The sequence below is a fragment of the Parus major genome, chromosome 2 (genome assembly GCF_001522545.3).
Source record: "Parus major isolate Abel chromosome 2, Parus_major1.1, whole genome shotgun sequence".
Lineage (NCBI taxonomy): Eukaryota > Metazoa > Chordata > Aves > Passeriformes > Paridae > Parus > Parus major.
In genome coordinates, this window is record NC_031769.1 from 57,436,493 (window position 1) to 57,455,703 (window position 19,211).

General features: G+C 33.5%; 1 protein-coding gene across 2 annotated transcripts in view; it reads right to left on the reverse strand.

Moving 5' to 3' along the window:
• The window catches only part of ATP9B (ATPase phospholipid transporting 9B (putative)), a 154,154-nt gene that overhangs the window by 110,124 nt on the left and 24,819 nt on the right, over positions 1 to 19,211 (reverse strand). For both annotated transcript variants that reach the window (XM_033512027.1, XM_015617835.1), the window contains exons 4-6: positions 15,950 to 16,063; positions 12,255 to 12,363; positions 3,427 to 3,485 (exon numbers count right to left, since the gene is read on the reverse strand). In XM_033512027.1, coding sequence (XP_033367918.1) covers positions 3,427 to 3,485; positions 12,255 to 12,363; positions 15,950 to 16,063 — 282 coding nt within the window. The remainder of the gene's footprint in view (positions 1 to 3,426; positions 3,486 to 12,254; positions 12,364 to 15,949; positions 16,064 to 19,211) is intronic.

Genomic DNA, 19,211 nt, shown 5'->3' on the forward strand with positions numbered 1-19,211 from the left:
CCTGCAAATATATACCTAGTCACTATAAAAGACTGACTACACAAAAACAGATGGCAAGTATGCTACAAAAATCTTTAACATCTCATTACAGAGAAAATTAAATTCTGTTGTACATTTTCACAGTCAAACAGCAGCAGTATGTCAATCATGTTAACCCTCTCATGTCATATTTATCAAAGTAGAACAAGTTAAAATGACAACACATACAACTTCAAGCATTCAGAAACCCATGAAAAAACTACATAATCTCAATTACCATGGAGATGGTACCAGAAATGCTTATTAACATATACAGAAATTAGAATACATAAATCATGAAAATTACTTGAATACATTGTTTTTCTTAAATCTGGGCAGAATTAGAGCTCCAGAAAATGAGGACTTCCATTTATCTCAGTGTTTGCAGACTTCCAGATTCGGTCTTAAAGATCTAACTACAGCCATCCAATGGTCAATACCAGGCAAGTGATTCTCCAGCTCCAGGCTTCCCATGAGTAACTCTGTGCCATCCAGGAATACCACCCAGACGGATAAACAAGAAAACCCATAAAGACATCTGTACCTTCCTGCAACACGGGCTACAATATTCACTTAAAAACTACTCTTCTCATAGCTTTCAAACTACTTTTATATTTTTCTCATGTTATTATCATGAAATTGTTATTTACATAACCTTTTCCTGTTCCCCAGTCAGTCTTCCAATTCCCCTCAATTGTGCACAGCTAGATACCCTTGGAATTTTGCATTTACTGTCCTTCCCTCTCCATTCAGGCAATGAACCATGTACTTTTATCATTAACTAAAATACTCCCACTCACTTCTAAGTTATAAAGAGAAGAGGCACTACGCAGTTGTCTTTTTGGGTCTGCACACTGTGAAATACTGCATGTTAGTACTAACTGCAATCCTTGCAAATACTGGATTAATTTCACTGTACACCCAAGATTAAGAAGAAAATTGTGTACCTTTACAGCTCCAAGAAAAGCTCTCAAGGTTTTAAGAAAAAGCATCACTGTTCTCATGCTTTAGATCATTATTATGTGTTGTTACTGTTTAATATTGTCCCATAAATATGTAAATGCGTCACTGAGTTTTATGCCCTCCTCACATCTCCAAAATGTCTTCCAAACAGTCAATAAGGTACAGTGTCTAAATAACAATATCTGAACTCAACAACTCATCCCTTTAATTGTCTTATTTAGGAACACTGTGCACATCTGTGCTTCCACTGGAAACTAAAAATGTATCTTAACACAAGCCAAGGAGAATATCCAGAAGCAGCATGACTGTTCAAGGCAGGGGACCATTTTTCAGCTAACAGATATGAATGTCTTCCAGCTTTTAAAATGAGGCAATATTTTCATCTGTTCAGGCTTCATCATGCCTAGTAATAATGCAACATGGATTTTTCAGTTGAAACAATAGAAGTATTATTTGAAACTAAACTATTTCAAGAGTATTACAGTTGCTTAAGAAAGACTTTGAAATTAATTAGGATTATTTAAAAAAAGACAATAATCACAGGATATTCAAAGTTTAAATCTAGAAAAGCCTTTCACTTAAGTTGTTAGTATTTGTGATGCAGTCACTAGTTAACATATGGATCTTCAGCTCAAGTGAGTCATTAATTTCACTGCAGAAATGCTGTTGATGCATCTACCAGTCAAATACAATGTTAACTTGTTTCTCTGCCATTAGAGTGAGCAATTGAACATTTCACTCCTGACTGGTTCTTTGGCTTAAGAGTCATACTCTGAAATTGAAAACTGCTTGCTCCAACAAAATACACTCCTCAACAGAACCAGAAAACATTTAATTTCATTAGTCTGAAAGTACCCCCAGCTAGGTCAAAAGGAAAAAAGGCAGCTCTGCTGGGTCTATAGGGAGCTTGAAGCTTAAATACTACATTCAAGCCGTTATATGCATCTTACTGATAATACCTGACTAAAATCTTCATCTATTAAAAAGCTCGCTACTCATTATTTCTCTAAATCTTTAAACATTACTTGTTTTCATTAGAATCTTCAGGTACAACATATGAGGTCTAAGCCACTGCAAATACTGCTAAAGTAAATGCTAATAACCAACTTTGTGCATGATAGAATGATCCCCAAAGTAATTCCAGTTTTCCAAATTCTAGTATTATCCAACAGACAGATGGATCACAGTGAATATCAGGGAAGGCAGATTACTACCTAAGTAGCCATCAGAGTCTTGCTACACTCTATAATAATTAATTCCAGGTTTAGAGTTGAAGAAGGCCCAAAAAAATCCATAATAAAAATCAAAGCAGATATCTCAGTCTCCTAGAAGTTCTGGAATAGGCAGAAGCCAGCACATGCAAGCCAATTCCATCTGCACTCTAAGGTAACAAGGTATAAAGCAAAATGGATGTAAAGGCCAGACATACCAGTGCTTATTTTGTGCAGCCTAGTACTTGTTGCTCAGATGGGCCCAAAAAGTTATAAGGTACACAGAGCAAACAAAAAAGAAGACAAAAAAATCAAGAAATGGTGCAAACTACATGAATATATTTTAAGCTGAGTGCAGCGAGCCAAACGAGTCTCGGGTGTATTGTTTTTTGCTTTGAACTACAGAAGAAATAAAAAGGAAGGAAGCAGAAGTTTTCCAAACCAAGCAGAAGTAGATACAAGATGCAATTTGAGGTGCCTCCTTCCAGCATCTCAATGGATCAGCTCTCTAATACAAAGTGTGATGGGAATTAGTTGCAGGCACCCAGAAAGTGAGTTTGGGTTCTTAAATTCCAGAATTAATTTAAGCAAAAATAGTCTGACAACAAATATAATCTGACTTCTAAGATCACAATAATTTCTTAGTAGTCCAGAAAGGCAACTGAAATAAGCAACAATCTTTATTATAATGTTAATATAGAGCAAAGAAGAATTCACAGTTCTCACTCACCATCTGCAAACAAACTGGTAGGCTTTCTGTCCATTTAAAAACATATAAACTTTCTTATTATTTAATTACATATAGTTAGATACATATTATACTAAAATAATACAAATATATTTTAAAAAATATACACACATATGCATAAAGAAAGATTATCCTTGAAAGCTTAAGACAGAGAAACAGTGATTTAACCATCAGAAGGAAGAAATCAGTAAGGAGACATCTCAAAACATTCAGCACAGCACATGTCAGGGAATTTAATTCTGTATTTGTATTCCCTTCATAAGATTGATTTAAGCATATACCTATTCATAAAATAGAAAAATATACATTCAATTAAAATATAATTAATTCTATAATAGACTTCCTTGAAGATTCTCAAATAGGACTTGAACTAAAATACTAGCTAGTTAGGATTTCACAGATAAGTACCTTGATACACTTTTCTTCAGAAGATAATTAGCATGTTAATAATCTTTAGTCTCTAAAATATATTTTAAAAGTATCAACCTTTTCCACTATGATGAGGTCTCCAACTTGTATGTCTGAACTCTTAACTTGCACTTTACCTTAAAAAAAAAAAAGAAGAAATGTAATCAACATTTAATAAAGAATAACAAGACTATAAATCCAAGAATGAAAGTGTTATTTATAATGTTACTGTTAAGTGAAAATATTACAATTTATATAAAACAGATCTCTGCTGAACACATTGATACATTTCACCAGTTTGAATAAATAACCCAGAGGTTAAAAAAATTCCAGTTTTGTAACCAGTTATCTACTGTACAAGTTATTAGAGGAAAAAATACATATGGGAGATGCTCAAGTCTGATCTGTAGTATCTGCAATAGAGTTGTAAAATTGCAAAAAGGAAACCTTCACATCTACTAGACACACTTCTGTGTCTGACAAGAATTGTCAGGTTTATAGTCATGGAGAAGTCTTACACACATGAGTTGTTATTCACAGCCCAGTTACTAACAGGTAACTTTGCTTGACCACTAAAGTTCCTGATGGAATTGCCACTGTCTGATAATGTTGGCAATTATAGTAGAAAAGATATAAAACTCTCTGAGGTAAAAGAAATGCCTAAGGATTTAATTCTAGAAAAGTAAAATATCAAAAGCTGAAATTTTCATTCTCTAAAGATTTTCATTCTCTAAAGCTTCCTAATCAGTAACTGCTGTGAACAACTCACCCAAAAAATATACACAGCACATTTTTCCAATTTAATTTCCATACGTTCTGTAGGGTATTAATATTTACAAGACTGTTAAGTTTTAACATTCTTATTTGATGGACTGAAAAACTGTAACAGAGAGGTTAAGCTATTGCCCAAAATATGTAACTATTGATCTCATTAGAATTCAGGAGTTCTATTCCCAGGTCTACAACTCCAAAATAAAGTTGCTTTCCTGAGTTACAGACAACCAAAAACTAAAATCCCCCGAGGACAGACACACACACACACACACACACACACACATCTGAATAGCCTGCTGAGCTGAAACACATCCCCTGTAAATATGATAGTCCCTCAACAGAAATACTACCATGATTCCACCAAGCAGCAGGTATGTCAAAACATGGTAAGGTAGCAGAGTTCAAAATGACAGGTGGAATGAATTAAAACAGAAGACACACAAAAGTAGAGAATGAACAGAAAAAAGTTTGTAGTTTAATCAAAAATACTATGAGTAGCAGATTTGTCAATGCACAGTCACATCTCAGTTATACTAAATATAACCAAAAAAAAAAGTAGGGTAGGATGCAAATTCATGAGATCTTCTCATTACAATCCTCAATAAAGAGAGAGCAATATTCTTTATACTTATATTTACATTTAGTAAAAGGCAGTAAGATTCACATGATAAGTAATCATTTTGAGTACTTGTTCTTTAAAATTTTATGCAAAAGCAGCAGTTGCTTTACATCTAATTCAGTCAATAATAGGTGCATTCCTGTGATATACAGCTAATATTTAATACATTTTCCATTAAAATAGCACTTCTAAAATGTGCAATATCAGGAAAATCACTATTTTTGTTTGGCCTGTCTGCAAAGTTACTTCTGAGAGACAGACTTTGTTACCGATAGTGACCTTCTACACTAGTTCCATTTTTCAGTTGCCACAAGCGTTTTCTGTCCTCCACTCTCAAATATAAAATAAATTCTATCTTCAACAGATGAATTTGTGAGATGAGAGGAAGTAGCAGAAGACTGCAAGAAGGTATAAAAAGCTGTAGCAAGAACATCAGCAATTCTCTACAAGAATATTGAGATACCTATGGAAATTAAATTAGTGTCAATGTATCAAAGCTTTTTTTTTTATTTAAAGTAACTAATACTAAAGCTCAATCACTAAAGGAAAAGTCTGACAGAAAATCAACATATTTCACCTGCTTACCTGCACAAACCTGTGAATTCTCCTTAAAAATTCCCAAGTTTTGACTAGAAGTGAATAGTATATACCAGAAGAAAACATAGTAATGTTACTTTGCTTTCTAAGTCTGTTGGCTTTAGCAAAAGGACAGCATTTTCTATACTGTTTTCCATTCTTCTGCTAACAATTTTCATCAATTTATCAGTCAATCACTTGATTACAGCAGTAACAGCCACAAAACTTCTAGTATAAGCTATGTCAAGTCTCAGATCTACACCACCTATACAGTCATGTATGAGAAAAACTACTCAAGAGGTACTAACCAAATGCAACTACTGGCAATTTTATCAGCTTAAACCATCAGATTTTCCACAGTCAAGCCATAACTGCACCACAGTAAGGACCAAAGGACACTAGGCCTGAGAGGCCAAGAGAAGGTAGAAAGTTCATGTGTGACATGATGTAGGGCAGACATAAAGCAAAGACTTTGGTGCCAAGTATACCAAAAGGAACCCACACTGCACCTTTGTACTTAATCTAGCAACTCCAGGAATTCCACTTAATGAATTGAAAAGTTTCCTTATCAGAGTGTTTTCTAGGTGGCTTACTATAACAGAACAGAATGCTCTCTTTATTAGACACTAACAAGTCTCGTTGGACCATCCTGTACATCCTCTCATAAGGAAAAGGCCTTACATACATACAGAACAATCCTACAATAAATCTGAATGGCAGGATATATTACACCAAATACTAAATGGTAAAATGTGGCAATAATTAAAAAAGTGACTTAAAATTCTGGAACGTCAACACATAACACTTTCTTTTAGGCTAGCAAAAATGAGACTCATTAGATACCATTTCAGAGAACATTAAAATAATGCAATACTACATCTTAGTGAAGATGCATTTAGAAAAAAAAGACACTGAGTGTTATTCACTGCATAAATTATTTTTGCAAACTATTTTTTCTCTAAAAACATCTCTGTAGCAAAACACACTTCACCATCTGTGTAATTACCAATAAAAAGTCCAAAGCTGTCAGAAGTGGCTGCGCATCCAGACTTTATAGTCCACCAAGGCGCAAGGCTTTCGCCTAAAGCAATGTATAAAATTACATAGAACAGGAACACTGAAATGTGTCTGTAGTAAGTCATTTTACTCCTAAGATAAAGCCAGTTTAAATGAACTGCAATGATTTGAAAAACTAATAAATATCTCATATGAGCTAACAAGTACTTCACACAAAAAATTAAGAAATGAAGTAAACACAATGTGGGTATAAACTATGCTTCTTTTTATTAAAAAGTGTCTCCACCACCTGACTGCTACTCTTGAAAGAATAGACACTTCTGAAAATAGCATTTTCAAATTCTTTTTAAGTTCCTATTACACCTTATCCATGGTACCTTTGATACTGTCTGAAGTACTGTTTGTGGAGTTAGTAATAGTGCTTGTCTCTAACCCATAAATACAAAACTCCTGACTGGTGGCAGTATAGACTGTATGAAAGTTCTTCCTGATATCTAATAGCCGAACTATCAGCATAATTAGAGTACACGTAACGTAATGGGGAGTTGGAGGAGAACAGAGCAGGCAGGCAGTGAGAGAAAACTTAAAGTTCCAGTGACTCCAAGGTGAGGATGCTGATCTTTCAGAGCAAGTGCTGTCTGCAGGTTGGTCTTTCAAAGTCCATCTTATATAGTGAAGTGAGGTTAGTCTTGCATCAACTGTAAAACTCTACAAAAAAGCTTCCTAGCTTCTCTCCTATATGTTCTGTCTGCTCTTGGGTAAAATTCTTTCTTATTCAATCTCCTCAATGCTGCAAAAATGTGGAATAACAGTGCCCTTGATTTCCCCTCTCTTCTGATCTCTATTTTAAATTCTTTCTTACATTAAAATTGCAAGTTCTGTTTCTGTTGTTACTACTGATTCCCTAATCAGATCAAATTTGTATAATTTTTTAAAAAACTTAAAAATTGTTCCAAAGGGTCTGAATACCAGGAATAATGTCATCAGGAGGTCTGAAATGTTACAAGGAATAAAGACCTAATGTTGTACCTCTAGATTCAGATATAGTGTGGTTTCTTAATGCACTGGCTTTTCAAAGCAGAGGGACAACCTGTTCTTGAAGAGCTGAAATTCTAACAAAAAAAAAAATAAAATTGAAATCACTGTAAGTCTCCAAAAGAAACATACTATCTTTCATACTTTTTCCTCTTGTATTACTGGTTATTGATATTTTCTTAATTTCATACAGTTTTAAATGTATGTTTTCAACTTTGTTTCATTCCTTAATAATCTTTAAGGATACAGCCAAGACCTAAGTCTTTCACACTTGAAGCCTGGATGGAATTTCATTAAACTTATCTCTCCTGACATGTAACTTTTCTTTTGCTTTGCAGGTTGCAAAGCAAGAGTTCTGCAACATATTAAACATGATGAGAAAGTGACAGATGCAAGCCTCTTCTGCCACTAGTAGTTGTGACTATTATAGTACATTATTTTCTTCTTGATCTTCTTTTTCTTGGAAGCTTCAGTAACACTGCGCAGATAAACCTAACTAGGAAAGCATCCAAACTGCCAGCTTCAAGAATGGAAAGGGAGAAGAGTTAAAGTTGCTTCACAATTTTATTAACCAGTTGGCTTTTCACAGGCTAATGAAACAGATAATAGTGTGTTTCTAAACTTGAGGTGATTCTGCTTCAGAATAGCAGTCTTTTATAGGCACTTAACTGATCACACCTAAGTGCTTGAGAGAAGAAACTGTGCCAAATGTATAATGGTCTTATAGGTAAGAAAAACAGAAGACCTCCCAAACCTGCATGCCCAGGTTTAAATTTTTTTCCCATTGCAGTTTTCTACTTACAAAATGACATGCAGGTGAACTGCTCTGAAACAGAAATTCCTCCTTACAGCTTAAACTTGAATACTGACTGAAAACTGTCTATTAAGGATCTGCAGACTTACATTTGCAGCAAAACAGATTTTGCTGCAAACACCTCAATAAGATTAGGACAGCAGAATTCCTCATACACTGAACAATGTAATATATTTGATACCATAATCAAGTAAACAAGGGAAAAGAATCACATGACAGACATGAGACAAGGTAGAATTGACTTGCTCACTTAAAAACTTCAATGCATTTACTGATTTGCATGTTTCATCACTTGCCATGGAGGGTTGAAAAATTAAAAACAATTCAAATTTCATGTTTAGCAAGTTCACCAACTCAAAAAGTGCAAAGCTACACACTGCAAATTCAACAAGGAGTGACTGAGCTTTTCCATGTTACATGACAAATAGGGAACTGCATATCACTGGAAATCTCATGAATCAGAATTAGCCTATGGATGTTAATCTGGCCAATACCTGTCCAACTATAAATAAGGAACACTTAAAAGATATGTCCCATTCTCCTTTGATTTCCCACTCTGAGAAGCTCATTATTATTTAATGTGTAATTAGAACAAATACTTATTCAAGTTTTTGAATTACCAGAAAGAAATTCTAAGTCTTCAAGAGTTACTACTGGGAATACCCTTATCTTCAAAAGTTGGTAGTTCTTACACTAGCAACATGCAAGTTATAAGACAGCATTTACATGTTTTATATGTTTTACATGTTTTACATGTTTAGGATTTCCCAAGACTAAGGAAGACTCCAACAGAAAGTCAAGCCTGATAGATAGTCACAGACTTCTGAATTTTAATCTACTGCAGCACTACATAAAAAAAATATTTAGTTTACAAACCAGCCTACCCACACTATCTTTATGAAAGTAATTAATCATAATTTAGATCCCAATAACTTCTATTGTGACAAATACTTTCCTTTTGTATACACATAATTTGGAAAACAACTAACTAGAAATGATTTTCATTAAATTTTAATTTTTATCAACCAAAACTGAACACTGAACATCATTAATTTTAAGTTCTCCTACTTTGCAGTTTGAGCACGGGCAACCTGCTTAACATCTCTATGTCAGTTTCTCTAACTTTGAGGTGGAAATAATAAATATTTCAAATAAAACACCGTAAAACTAGCACAAGTCATAAAATCATTAGGGAAAAAAAAAGATGCTATAGCAGTATAAAGTGCAGTTCCACTCTGAAAAGTGACTCTTAAGAGCAGCATCAGTTTTCAGGCTTTTAATTAAATCAGTATCAAGTTTGTTCATTCACAAGTAACAAAGCCTTCTTTCTCCAAACCATTAGCCTGTACTTTAGTATAGTAGGCCTAACCAATTTTTTCCACTTGAAGAATACTGTCAGTATTAATAATTAGTTGAAAGTTATTTTGAAATTATATTGAAAGTTATTTTTAAAAATAGTGTATGGAAAAGGAGCACTTGACTTTATTAATTTACACAGATAAATCTACATCCTTTTGAAATATGTAAAAAATTTTGGTCTTATATCATCATGGGAAGTAGTCCCATTTTTCTGTATCAAAATTATATCTGTTTCAGAATATCTCATTATGGAAGAGCCCTATATTAGGAAAAAAGTGCAATTTATCACAACTCATGATTTTATATATGGGTTTCTGGCAACATGTAGTACAATTTTGAGTGGTGATTGCAGTAATGTTTTCACTCTTAAAATTGGTCATTACCCAAAACATTGTTAGTCCAGTGATCACGCATAATTGTCAACATGGCATTCAGAGTTCATTGTAAGCAGAGCTGTTGAATCATTACTTCTGGAGAAGATCAGTCTTGAAAAACCCAACAAAACAGAACAAAAATCAAGTATGAATTCATGATGGTACTGACACCAAAATCTTGAAGTCAAAATAGAAAAACATTCTTGTAGATTAAAAGCTGATATAATTTTTTTTTTTTTAAAAAAGGGGCATTTTTAAAGCTTCTTTTAATAAGCTTTTTAAATAAGTCCCTGCTCTCCATGTGTCAGTTCCTCATATAACTGCTGGGCTTTACCTATACTCTACTGTATAGTACTTTTAAATCTCTAAGGTGATCAAACCAAATTTTCATTGACAGCTTCCTTATTTCTAGAAGTCACAAAATGAAGGGTTTTTCAAATACTTATACCCTCCCAAATATTTCATGAGTAGGGAAAAGAAGAAATTGCAATCCAAAACTTCTACTTAAATGTTAAATATCTATTAACTCTAAACATGAGTTTAAAAAAGAGAAGCATAAAAGGCACCAAACTTTGCTTTTGAAAGAGCAAATATCAGTCATGACATTTACATGGCAAAGGTAACTATAAACTGTACATGTGCTTCCTGAATTAAGAATTTCAGATTACTAACACTGTTGCTGAATAGGGTAGGATTGCACTGATTGTACTATCTGTTTCAAGGTGAGTGTTCAGTGGCCTTCCATAACAGATCTAAAAAATGAATAGGCCAACTAACAGTTTAAATTACAACTTTGAAACAAAAGCTGTTAAGATTCCATTTCCTAACAGATTATATTAATGACTGTAAAAAAGATCTAGATGCCAGCAGTGCAACCCTTGTGTTAAACAAATTATAGCTATGTCAGTTGTCCCATGTGCCAAATTTTAACAGTTGTATTACAAAATGTTGATAACACTATTTCAGACTGACAAGGAAAGGAAGAACATGAGACTATTTCCTAAAGTTACTCCTGTCAGTATGGAAACTCCAGAAAACAATGCAAGTGTCCATACTGTAAGGAAGCAGTGTGAATGCCTCTCAGCTGCTAGGCTATGCCATCACTAATGAGACTGTTGACTGCTTGTCTACCTTCCAATTATTCCAAAAAATGGGAACACAAAGAACATACTTGTGTTATATTACAAGTTTTTCATTCATTTTTCTTCTGGAAAGAATATTATCCAGAGCTACTCCAAGAGTTTAGTTTCTAATCAAAATTCCAAGCCATGGTGATGTTACTCTTCCCACTGACTATCAGAAAATATTCACCAAGATATACTAAAAAATGCACTGAAATGTGTGCTGGGAAGAAGTAACAAAATTTTACATTCAGCACAATGTCTGCCATATACTCTAACTGCCTGAGCTGAAACCTCACATTCCCTTAACCTCCCACTTTTAGAATTTTTATGCCAAGGAAAATCCTTATCAGAGAAAAAAAAAATAACCTTTCAATGGTAATAGTAAGATTTTATTGTAAGGTTATTCATTAGATTTGATAATAGGTTATTTATTATTTTTTGTCATCTTTCTATGTGGCACTCTGTTCTGAATCTAACAGTAAAAAGTGCTAAGCACATAAAAGTGAAGAGCATTGAATAGTTCTCTCTCATGCCCATGTTGAAAATTTAAAATATACTACCAAATTTAATCATCACTTCACATCTGAAGTGTTTCACTTCCTTAAAAGTCTTCATGAAAACCTGTTAAAGGTGTTGAGTCCAAACAAAGTCATAACTGATTTCTTCTTTCATTAAAGAAAACTGGCAGTTCCTGATATTGCATGATCACACAGCCTTTGAATTACATGTAAAAATTCAAATAAATATTTTTGATATTGAAGCTGACTCACAATACACCTTCCTTTTCTTACGCACTAATATATCAACCAAATCTGAAAAGCTCTAAGGAATTTTAATTAGTTTAATTATTTACTGCTCCCTTATTTCCTATATATGCTTTTTACATAGGTGACAATATTGTTGAGTTACTGTTCAGCAACAGAGATAAACTGCACTTTGAAGTAGGGGTACTAAACAGCAGAATCCTTAAAAAATATATAAAATTATACACATACATCTTTCTTTGATAAACAACCATTTATTAAAATTCATAAACAAGCCAAATTTAACAATCATATTTGTCTAAGGGAAATCATATGCTTTTTTTAGTTCAATATCATTCTGAGTATTACAACTTGAAACTGTCAGTTATTTCTTTGAACTGAAAGCCTGCAAATGTGTATATAAGAAAAAGATGAAATATTTTAAGGATTTATACAAATGGTGTTGCTAACCTCGTACTGTCAGCTTGCTATACAACTGTGAGTTCATTTCTTTGTCTCTCTTGTAACGTCGAAATTCATCAACAGCTTCCCGTACCACTGTGACCGTCAAAACAAATCCCTGTTAAAGATACAATTATGCAGTTCAGAATTTTCAGTGCCAGAATAGAAACAGACAAGTAGGAATATTACACAGAGTAAGAACATGTGCTTAGAACATTAACTTTTCCTTTTTAATTTGGATTTGAATCTTTCCTTCAATATGTTAAAATAGTACCTTGGTTTAGTCCAGGAAAAATAAAATCATACTTGCACATTGTATAAATATAATTAGAATAACTACCTGTCCAAATATACATAACTTAGACAGCATTTCAAAACGCAAGAAAGGAAGATGCTTTGGATTACTTAAAGACAGCCTTTACAGTTTCAATAAGCGTATTTCATTATCGTCCACAAACTTTAGGGCTTTACCAAAAACATTTAAAAAGCCTCTAATTATAGTGTTGAAAAATTGTCTTTTTCCTAATACATAAAAAAGGATAAATGGATGGCTAGTTTAATAATTTTTCATCTTATATGTAGTTATTTAGCAACACATCACAAATATGGACAAAGAAAAAGAGGATTTGTTCTGAAAAACTAAATGTCTAAATGCTTTGGCTGCTCCTTTCGCAGGACAATGCTACTGCAGCTTCTACTGGAAGCGCACAGAGTGCTTCACTCAGCAATGATGGTCTCTGGCTAGAAAGGGTAGAAAGCTAAAAAACAAAGAACAATTCAGGGATAAGCATATAAATTCCCTCTCTACCTCTCTAAACCTCCTCAGATCAGATTTTCTGGCTTAGACTCAGCACTTGAGTTTTTCTCCATCAGTGACAGAAAAATAAAATTTTCACCAGTAAAAAGGCCTTCATTATTATGAATACGATGGATACAAAATTCAAATATTAACAAATCCACCAACAAATAAGATTCTACATTATCTACGTAGCTTCAGATAACAGCCATTAATTTACAGAAGAAAATTTATGCCATTAGACTTCTCTTGCAGAAGCCCAGTTTGCCAAACTTCCCCTAATGTCCCAGCAATACAAAAGGAGTGAAGGAGCTTTCCTGAAAGAGTGTTGACTAAAATCCTCCTATGGATTTTAGGACTGTTTTGCAGTTCCAGTCCAAAGTTCCAAGTCTTATTCAGCTGTGACCTTATAGTTAAGCACTACTTTTTTGTTCAAGTTTCCATTGGCTACAATTATAGTAGAACTACATAGAACAAAAAAATGGCCTATGCAAAAAGCATTCTCTTTTTACTTCCCAGGGCATAATTGAATGAAAAATCAAATTTTCTTCCTTTCTCACAGAACCATTTTCATATGCTTTGGCAATATAGATATTTAGGCAGCATAAAAAAGGGCACTCCTGAAGCATCTTCAAACATATTTCTCATTTGCACACACCTTGTTACTAAACAGTAATCAAAAACACCGAATGCAAGGTGCTACTTCAAAGAATTTCCTCTAACAGCCCCTTGCTGAGCAGCTGTGTACAGCTGACCATGACTGTGAGGAATAATTTAAGCAAGATACTTCTGTTTTTACTCATTTGCTCAAAGGAAACTAATATTCTTCCCAAGGAGTGTGTAAAACTGTGAAGCCAGTTTAACAAAGGAACCTGTCATCTTCCTTGAACATAAGCAGGTAAGTATCTTTAGTGTACTGCCTACAATCAAACCTGTATGCTTTAAAACCTTTGCTGGAGTGGAAATGAGAAGTTCATTCCCTAGAGCAATTGAAAATAAATTAGCAAAATAGTCTTGTTTTAAGAACTTTGGGGATTCATCTAAGTGCATCTGTGTTGTAAAAAAACTGTTGAAATAAACCAAAGGCAAAAAAATCCTAACAAAACAACCCACAAAATCCACATACCTCCATCAAAAAAACACAAAACAGTTCCAGCAATAGTCAGCTTCTAGTCAGTTGATTTTAAGTATCAGGGCAAACATTTTTTCTTTAAAATTTTGAGAGAAAATACAAGTCATAGCTACTCCTCTAATTATTACTGAAGATTTATCAGTAGTTACATGCTCTTCAAAAAATTCTAAACTTATCTGTTAAGCAACAAAAGCAGACCAACAGATATTAAATGTTTTGTATTTTTGTCATAGATGCTTAGCTTTGCTCAACATGCACTTGCTGCCTTTTACCTGGAGGTTGATTATTAGTAGAAAAGCTACTGAAGTAAAAACAAGTAAGTTCAGCAAAAAAACATATTGAGATACTGTTTATTTTCAAGCTGTATGTGGAAACTGGAATGCATAATTCAAAATACCTTGGAATAAGACAAACATATTTATACAGAACAGGTCACTGGTGTTCACAAAATATGGTATTTTCTCCCTTCTTTGAGCAGGATTGAAATGGGCTGAGATGCTAAGGGTTTACTGGCATTTTTTCCTTACTACCCCACTAATGTATAGCGTTGCATACAGCACAACATGGTAAATAGAGCAACTTCCAGACAAGGCTGACTTTTCCCTTTTCTTACGGTGTCAGTGACAAAGACTTTGTAAATATCCATTAAAAACCCCACTGTTGAACAAGCTTTCTATCTTGAAAGTGTTGTTTGTTTTTTTTTTTTGTTGCAGCAGAAGCAAAAGTCTGGGAAGAGAGGTGGGAAGAACACCCAGGACAGTCTCTCCATTTATCCATAGTTAAAAGGACACATGCTACAACAATTAAAACAATGAAATCAATCCAGAATATTTACTCTATTGACTTGTTAAGAACGACCTTTACTCAAGCAGTCAGCATGTCACAGTTCCTCTTGAACACTACTGAGAATAAATGCTACTGAAAAACACTTATTTATTAAAAAAATTTGAAACTGAAAAATAAGGCATTTGCTCTTCCTGCCTTTAAACCTAGTGTGAAGGGACTAGGAAGAAGAAAAAAGGTAATGATCTGGTTACAAATAAGAAAATAATTCAGAATCATGGCAATACAGCTGGCAGACTACCAAAAGGGTCTCCTCTGAAGAGAATTCAGTTTTCAAGCCTTAAGAAACCTGAGTCAGAAGCAAGGAGTTTGAGCAGTTTCCCAAGAAAATACTGCAGAGAGCTCAATAATAAAAAGACGTGTCAAAAGAAAGGCAGTGCAACTGGCAGGGTGATCAATTAGGAGAAGCATGTTTAATTAATACCTTATTTTCGAGACACAATTCCCTCCTGATTAATCCACAGCTTAAAATATTTTATCTCAATTTTTGTGAGAAAAGGTTGTGATCAAAACTGATACAGAAGGAATGAAAAAAATTTATTCTCACAATTCTGACCTAATCTGAAAACACAAAATAGTCACCAAATAATAATAAACAGAAAGGTATTTAACACACAAATTACCTATGTTACTATGTTTCTCTGGCAGCTGGAGCTTTTTGCTGGTTGTTTTTTTTAAACTCTCCAGTGACCAGAAGGCAGAATAGAGCACTATGAACTGACACTAGTTTTGGTTAACAAAAACAACTTTGACTGTGGGGCAGAGGCAGAGTAGGCAAGTGGAAGGGAAGGCTGTCAAACAAGAGCTTTCAAATAAGCTGTTCTTTGACCACTCTAGTTTACCAGTTACAGGTTTATGCAATGTACATAGACATGAACCTTTCACTGATGTTAAAACCCCCAAACTTCAAGTTAATAGTATTTTTCTGTTTACCAGAGGAGCCCAGTATGTGTACAGGTAGCCTATTTTCAGTGCTGGTACAAACTGTGAGCAGGACACGACGAGAAAATAGAGATTCAAGAAAAACTTGAACTGTTCGTATAAAACCTAAAATGAAAAAGAAAGTAGATAAACATCAAAATTTGTACTCATAATATACATCAAGTAGACTTTTTCATGATAGGAAATATAAAAGCATTGTATGTCATACTATTATAGTTGGTATTATTACAGTACTTATGCAGCACAATATATTATATATCATCACACACTACTGCATTATTTTAATATTATACTGCTATTTTTGTTGAGAAAAATTCATTGATAGTACTGCCTCTTTTCACTCTGAAAAAGCAATTTGCCAAATTTTGAGTATTTTGAAAACTGGACTATGTATCAAGATCACTGTGCAAAGATTTAAATATAGGTACTAAGATATATTTATTACCAAAACAAAGTTTTAGTCTAAACTCAGAGCTAATTATCCAATTTTTAAGTGAAGCAACACTGGACTTATCACAGAATACATTGTCCCATACTCCAAAGCAATGACAGATGCAGAGATTCTTTCGGTAATTAAAAGCACCACTTCAGCAAGCACATGTTCTCAAGATCACTTTGGTTGTAATTATAATGCTAAGAACATTATTCATTTTATAGAATTTTGAATCATCAAAGACTTCACATATTTCTTCAGTAAGCCAGGGTAACATGATACCTCCAGCAGCATTAAGAGAAGCGGTTACTGAGCTTGGAGACTTAAGGAAATGAATAACCAATTATTTCAAAGATAAAACATTCAAAATTTATCAAAGAGGCACATTTAGAGATTGTCTCCATCTTTTAATCTTATAATTCTGTTAATATTACAATGACTTCTGCATAAAAATCAAAGTCATTTGACTCATATTTATTGCTCTTACCAGTCCAATGTTTTTACTCAATTATGTAAAAACCTATGTGCTAGGAAAAAATATTCTGGAAAGTTCAAAGTGTCTTTCTGGCAGGCACAACAAAGTAGTGATATCTCAAATCTTCCAGTTCAGCTAGAGACTAGCTAAACAGCCTCCAAGCACAAGATTATTTTTTTTCAGAGCATGGAACACTATTTCATAAATTGCCAATAAAATTTAAAGGTAAAAAAGTTAAGACAGAAGCTTTCAGAAAGGTCAGAACCTTTTTCCAAAATTGAAGTATTTCAGGCTGAGCCTGCACCTTATGTTGATCCTGTTGAACTTCATACACTCATTTCTGCTAGTACGCTTTCCCGTTTACAAAAACTTGATACAGCAGGTCAAAGAGAAATACAGACAGTACTTTAGGAGAAAGCAGATCTAGTAGAAGACGGAAGTTAAAATGCACCTTCCTACAAATCTTTTGAATCCTGGCAGACCACTGACAGTTCATTCAATATAAAGCTAAGCACTTCAGTCCAGTTAAGCAAATTGAAAAATCTGCAGCTACATAAAACTACTGCCTTGAAGTTCAGGGAAGCTATCTGCCTCATATCAGGGAAGGTACTTGTCCATCACAGAAGATATGTTTTATGGAAACTCATGGACAATTCCTAAGCAGCTGTATGAAGATGGATATGAAATCATAAATGGAAATTGAACAGACTGATATAAAGGAAGAAATAGCAAGTATTTTATGTAATGCTCAGAAATTAGGTGATATTTTGGAATTGTTACAGCTCTTTTAGCCAGCAAGTAAAATTCTGTTAACCTAAGCATTATTTTAAGTTTGCATTTGCATATGAAATCACTGAATATTACCCATTGCCAGCCTCAATGTTTAAAAAACCATAGAAGAGAACACAAAACTTCACATGATGAAAATTTCAACCAGAGTAGATCACTGGAGTAGATATTTATGACTTTATTATATTTATGGGTTTGGAACCAATATTCTAGTATATTTTTATGTTATAATATTATTATATATATAATACTTTATTCTAATAAATGAAAAGTCTTAATTTGTATCTAAAATTAAAATCTGAAAACATTTCATTTTTGCCAGCTATTGGGCTTTATTTACATTTAGGATCTCACTGGATTTTGAAGTTACTATTGAGTTTTCAAATAGTAGCACCAAATCAAAAATCTGACTTATTTGGTAAAACCATAATTTTTGAAAGATCAAAAAAGAACAAACATTCACTCTCACAACAGGGAATTGCAAACTACAGCTGATCCCCATAAGGAACGTGAATCTGGTTCATGATTTGTAATCTACACTGCAGATTTCTAGTTGCAATAATCAATGGCCTACTATATGCTTAATGAATTTTGTGACCTTTAGGAAAGCATATGTGGCTTAACCAATTTCAGTGTATTTAATAATTTAAACTTTGGAAGAAAACATTTACTTTGTCCAATAATAATGAGAATATTTATCCACATGTGATAAGCGACATTTTATTTTCCTGACAGGAGATCAGTCTTAATTACAAGGCCATTAATTTTTTTTGTTGCTTTAATAAGAAAATGCATTACAAAACACCTGCCAGTCATTGGACTAAAGAGGCCAGAAGAATAGAATCAATACTCTTACAAATCAGCATGATCACTTAAATAAAAAAATTTAAGACAAAGCATTTCTGTATTCAAAAGTACAAGACATTGAGTTTTTGCTATGGGACACAGAACTCTTGGAAGGTATTTGTAAAAATATGAGTAAGAGTGTAATACTAAAATTTATAGTATCACAGTAGGATACATTTTTAGGTTTAACTACTTTAGTTTCAAAAATTGTTTCTCTGTTACTAAATTTCATTATGACAACACATTTTTCTAAGAAACTATGAACTAGACAAAACTGTTATGTTTTTTGTCTTCATATACACAGTGTAAAGCACAAGCAAAAAACTGAAATTAAGGTGCAATATGGCTTCTTATGAAAAAAGTGACAAAAAAAGCTTTTCACTCCACAACATACGTATTTGCTGAAGAACTGCATTCATAGTCAAAAATACCTGCAAAAAGACTGCAGTAACAAATTTAACTCTGAAAAATACCAAACTAGGCTTACTTGTGATACAAATTGAAGATGTTAATTGTTTTTGTCCTTTAAGGAGCTGTCCATTTTGGAATTCATTATTTATTACACTAACAATGGCAAGGAGTATGAGAAAAGATCCATGGGACTAAATTGTAATTTTCAACTATTTTCTTCTCAATTGAAGTCAATCTTTTGCATGCAGAAGTGTTTCTTTTTTAAAAAGGATTACAAATTTCTAATGATGGACACAAAA